Genomic DNA, 6,212 nt, shown 5'->3' on the forward strand with positions numbered 1-6,212 from the left:
TTTGTTCAGTTCATATGCTGGTAAACCAGGGAGTGCGCGTTGACGCGCGGTTCGACGACGTCGGATTTCATGGGATTGATTTGATCGACACAAGGAGGGCAACTGCCATTCTTAATTTCATCAAAGAGTTTGTTTGATATTTGGTTTCCTTCTTCCCATGCCATGATTAACGCCTTTTGAAGGATTAACGGTGGTGATTATATATATAAAGCTACCCCAGACTGTTTGCAGTTTAGTTCGCAAATACATTTAGAAAATTATGTAGACAAAATAAATTATGTTTGTTTGTTTGTTTGTTTTCTTTTACAAACTCTAAATATACTTCATTTATTCTAGTAAAATTCTAAATTATTACAATTAAATAGTTTGGGAATAGGATTTTGGGAAAATTACAAAGTATTGCGATTTGCTCAATGTTTTATTTTATTTTTTTCATCGATGGCTGATGTAGGTAAATTTATAAATATGAAAAATTCCCAATAGATTAGCTAAATAAAGAATTTTGCTACGATATTCTAGTAATCGAAGCCATTTTAAGAGTGTGAGTCCTAATAAAATAAAAAAAAGGGTTTAAAGGTAATTTTCGTCCCCTAACCTCATGTCATTTTCGTTTTAGTCCCCTAACTTCAGGTCATATCTTCACCACATCATCTTTTTTAGCCAATCACAATGCAAGTCCCAATTTAAAAAGTCACATGCCTTTTTTAGCGAGTGACTCAACTTTTTGATCAAATTTGTATCAAAATTGAAATTTTTTCAGTTTTACGAGACCAAAATGGAACTTTACTAACTTAGGGGACTAAAACGAGAATGATCTTAAATTAAGGGACAAAAATTGCCTTTAATCCTAAAAAAAGTAAGCGAATGCCCCGCTTTTCACCATGATGGCTTTGTAGTTGAATCTGCCCCTCAAGTGTGTGGGAGTATGGACTTATTTATAGTGGGGATTTCCCTTTTATTTTAATATGCCTGTTGAAAGTTCTGCCTATACTTATTAAGTTCTGCTCGTACTTATCCTTTTGTTCCCAGTATTTATTTTTTATTAGTATTTCAGTATTTAATTTTTGTTGAGTCTGTTGCCAACTAGAGTTCAAAGTGAGTTAGTTTTCTTCTTCAGCTAAGACTCTATTCTTTATATATAGTCTTACATATCTGTAATTAAAAAACTAGAGAGTTTAGATGAATAAAGTACTAGAGTTTTTAGATGAATAAAACTTAATTTTTTCTTCTCTAATTTATTGCCATCAATATACTCTATTACCCACACTTCAAATTTTAACAAAGAGACAAGAGCTCATCCAAGATCTTAACTCGTGGATGTTCGTCATATTCATGTACCTTGTAAGATCGTACCTTTGTACGATGATATGGTTATTGCAAATCTTTCAGAAATGTTTTTCAAGTGGGTGGGCCTCGTGTTTACAATGCTCGTACCTTTGTTTCATTTTTATTCGGGTTAACTACATTTCGTCATTTGAGCTAGACTTGTTTTTATACTTTACAATTAATTTTATTTTTTTTTTTGTCGATTTATCATTTTAATTTTATAAAATTTATACTTTGTCGTATATGATCGTTATTTTTCTATTTTTATACCTGAAAAATATCACATACTGTGCATATGTCAGAAACATCACATCATGTAACATTTAAATATCACATGTTCACTACATGTGTTGTTTTCCAATGAAAAACTTGGCTTAAAAATAGCTACAAATGGCAAACTGCAAAATTTCATAAAATTAAAACGGTAAGTTGCAAAAAAAAAAATTTAAATGTCAAAGTAAAAAAAGAACATAGTTCAGACCGTAAAATGTAACTAATCGTTTTTATTATTACTATCCATGTTTGTAAAATTAATACTAATGACTTAAAAATAGAGTATGAACTATTATTTATTAATTTTATTTAATTAGTAGTAAATAATATTTTTATGATGGTATACCAAATTACAATTTTAACTGGTTTGGAGTTAAATATAACAAAGAATTATAGTTGAGGCAGGTGAGGTTATTTCCTTGTGATTTATAGGAAGAAATATTAGTATTTGATTTTAGACAATTGAATATGGGTTGGGGTGAATTTATTTCTTTAAAGCATATGTTTTTATAGAGTTCGTAGCCGTCTTGTCAGCAAGAGATTGGAGATTAGTAACTTTAGAAGTCGTATGTTGGAATGTTGTGGCTCGTTTTTTTCATAGCTCGTGATCTTCATATCCTGATCGTATTTTCCTAAGGCCATCTATACTTTCTAAATTTTGTTTTGCTTGACCTACTCACATAAACTTCGCGTTTTTCTTTTTTAGTGATGATATGACAAGTCCAATTTGAATGGCCTTTCTAATAATTTTGGAATGGAAAACATTTGTTGACGTTATATTTTTGGTTAAAAAGATTTATAGGTTTGGAACGGCAAAATAGTTAAAAAGTTGTTCCTTATCCATAAAGTCGTTTCAAATATTCAATCATTACAATGTGGAACGGCTTTTGAAATAGCATATAAATGTTGGAATGGCTTAGTTCTACGAAAGCTTACCGTTCCAAAATATGATCAAAAGGCTGTTCCAAATATATAATCTGCACTGGTCGTTACAAAGGTCATTAGAAAGTTTTGATTGCTACAAACTTAGAATGGTATTTGTCACGGTCGTGTTGGCTTTATAATGACCACTACGAAAATAGAAGAAACGTTCCACTTACCATATATAAAACCTTTACTAGAGTTAATGCATAAGTCAAAACACCCGACAATGTCGATTTTGACTTATGTATGTGCGGGTTTATGCCAAAATATTATAATTAGTTTTCGCATTGCAACGGATGGTGCGAGGGTACTTTGATGCTATGGTTGCCCCTCCAATGCAAAAGGAGCAAACCCCAACTGCTCTAAAGGAGAGTAATTTGCACTAGGGGTGATGAACAATAGATGGATTGGGCGTGGAGGTTGGTCTTTTATGCAACCGGGTTGGGTTATTTTTCTTTTTACCATGAGGGTGTGATTGATGACGGTATGAGGTCTTGTCCTGTTGATGCTAGTCTTAGTTCGTGGTATGATGGGGCCCCTACCTGACTGTTTTGTGATGTAGTGCACGTTGTTGACCAGTCATTGTGAAGCGGATGTGCTGAATCTTAGTTGACGACTATTGCTGGTTTGATGACTATCAAGGTTGAGGGCAATTTTTCTGAGTGAACATATGATCAACTGTCCCAGTGGCTAATAATATATTGCTCCGCGATACACCCTGCCAAGATATTACTACAATACGAAGAAGTTAATAAGGGATTTGGGTTTACCCGTTGAAAAGATTGATGCGTGTAAAAATGAGTACATGTTGTACTGGAAGGACGATATTCAGTGAAATACTGCAGGTTTTGTGGAGACGCTAGGTACAAGCCGACTAGGGAATGAAACCTCCATCGCAAGAAGTACCTGTATCCCGTTCTTAGGTACTTGCCACTTACTCCCCGTCTGCATAGGGTGTATGATCCAAGAGCAATTCCGCAACACATGACGTAGCATGCCACACATCAGACAGAGGAGGATTTCATGTGTCATCCATCCGATGCAGAGGCTTGGAGGCATTTTAACCAGATGTATCCCGATTTTGCATTGGAATCCCATAACGTTCAGTTAGGGCTGTGCACAGACGGATTTGCGCCGCACGGGTAGTACGACTTGCTTGATCCTGAGGTATACAACTTTTTGTTGATTTTTCTGTGATACAACAACAAGGAACAGGAACGTCCCAAACGCCACAAGGTCAAAAGGATATTGAAGAAAATGAGGATGATGAAGATAACTTCGAGGACTACGAGACTGATAAAGATATATCTTGATTATCCAGTGTTTTGTAATGAAATATTTAAGATTTATAATATTTTATGAAAAACTTTTTATTTTTTTAAAAAATAAAAAATAATATTTGGAACCGCTAGCAATTAAAAATATACGTGATGATGGTCGTTTCAAAGTTTTTGCGGATTAATTTTGGCGCCAGTTTGAAAATGTGGAGGGAAATTGAAAATTTGAAACGGCTATTGTATATAGGTCGTTCCAAAAACCGACCCAATGAATTCGTTTGGCAAAAAAATAAAAAACTTTAGGGGAAGTCCAATTATTTAAAAGGTCGTGCGAATAATAGTATGGAAAGCTGTTTCAATTGGGTAATATTCAATTCCGTATAAAAAAATCATTACAAGTTGTATTTAAATTCTAAAACTTATGTTGTTTGGGTGGATATCTTAAAATTCTTGGGCCGAATTCATATCAAATTTAAATACATATAAGACTGTATCCATTTGATTATATATGATAATATGATTTAAAATTATATGATCTGATTCAATGATGCACCTGATTAAAAAATTACTCTTATGTTCCAAATATGATATCTCGACATTCGTATACCCAATTAGTTCAAAATTTGGTCAACTTAACTTGACCTTAATATTTTTTGATAGATTTGATGCTTTCATCTTCCACCAAGTTGGATATGTGTCTTAACAACATTAATTTATAGATCTTTCAACTTCTTCATGAATCAGATTTTTGGCTTTGGATGATTTTCATGACGAACGCCTTGATTTTGTTTTGAACGCCGTGGATTTTTCTTAATTTTCACTTGATAGGATTTTGAAACTTTTGAATCCTCGCTTACTTCTGTCTTGATTGTTTATTCAATTTTGTGTGTTGAGTGCCCTCTTGACCCGTCTTTACTTGTGTTTTGAGTTGTGTGTCTTGCTGATGAAACACCTTTATTTATAGTTATAGGGTGGAAGATTTTGCCATATTTACTTAATTTGTCACACGATATGATTGGCCAATATGATTTATTTCCTTAATCACAAGACGTGATATAAAATTACCAATTTTAATATGTGATTCTTTTGTTGGCAAGAAAAGATTTAAATTACCTTGAATACTTCGATTTTATACATGATAATATTTAATTTCATCCATTAATCAGTATTTTATTTTATAAAACATATAAAATTGATGAAAATATATATTGCACACGTCATTTGCATGCTTACGCAAGCTTAATACAATAGATAAATCAACAACAAAAGGAAATGAGTGAATTTTGCTCTGAAGAAAGGATGAATGGTGCACGAATTTCGGTAAACATCTTACCTTCAATCTATCTATTTTCTCCTGACTTAGTCTGATTTTTTAATGGAATTCCACTTTTATTTTTTTTACGTGTTCTTTCATTATCATGTTAGTCTATTGTTCGGTTGAAGCTACGGTGAATGTTTGATTTCTAGATATTGTGAGATCTGCTTTATACTTTTATTTAATTAGATACTTGTGTTGTTCATTAAGTTTTTTTTTTTTTCAAATAATCTGATTTATGAATGATATGATCAATTGTTCATTATCAATATTATTTTCTTAGCCAATTAAATTTGCGAATTCGTAATTATTTGTTTAGTTCAATAACTAATGACAGCGGATCATGTATTTATTGTGTTGTAGTAGCCAATTATGTTACGGATAATGTACAATATAACTTAAATAAATCATCGTAGAAACTTTTTAACTAGAATTGGGCCTTTAATTTCTAATGTTGTTAGTGAATTAAATCTAGTGGACGTTTTCAGGGCTATACATTAATTAGGGAATTATCCAATAGACGTTCCTTGGTTGACGAAAAGGTAAGAAAATGTAAGATTGTTAGGTCATATAAATAACCCTAACCAATTTCTTTGTTTGAACAATTGTCATTAATCATTCAATGATCATAGTGGAATTAAACGTGGACTTTGACTTTAATAAAAAAATCTTTCTTTTAATTATATTTATTCATCCTCTTTAATTTTAGGAAAAAATATTATTTTAGTCCGCTAAATATGCCTAATTTTAATTTTAGTCCGATAACTATGTCCATTTTTGTTTAGGTCCAGTAACTTACAAAATTGCTTACTTTGAGTCATCTGGTAGATTTTCGGACAATTTTACCCTTATAAGTGCATATGGACTAAAACTGCGTTTCAAAAGTTGCATAGGAGTAAAATTGTCCGAAAATCTGTTAGAGGACTAAAAGTACGCAATTTCGTAAGTTACTGGACCTAAATAAAATGAACATAGTTATCGGACTAAAATTAAAATTAGGCATACTTAGCGGACTAAAATAATACTTTTTCCTTAATTTTATCTTTTAATTAAACTTCAAACAACCCCCTTCCCCTTTTTATTTTATTTAAAGGAAC

General features: G+C 32.1%; 1 protein-coding gene across 1 annotated transcript in view; it reads left to right on the top strand.

Annotated features, from left to right (window-relative positions):
* Window positions 1–137, top strand: part of LOC105173272 (probable carboxylesterase 9) — a 927-nt gene extending 790 nt beyond the window's left edge. Inside the window, exon 2 of the mRNA XM_011094962.2 lies at window positions 30–137. Coding sequence (XP_011093264.1) covers window positions 30–137 — 108 coding nt within the window. The remainder of the gene's footprint in view (window positions 1–29) is intronic.

Source organism: Sesamum indicum, linkage group LG11 (assembly GCF_000512975.1).
Source record: "Sesamum indicum cultivar Zhongzhi No. 13 linkage group LG11, S_indicum_v1.0, whole genome shotgun sequence".
Taxonomy (NCBI): domain Eukaryota; kingdom Viridiplantae; phylum Streptophyta; class Magnoliopsida; order Lamiales; family Pedaliaceae; genus Sesamum; species Sesamum indicum.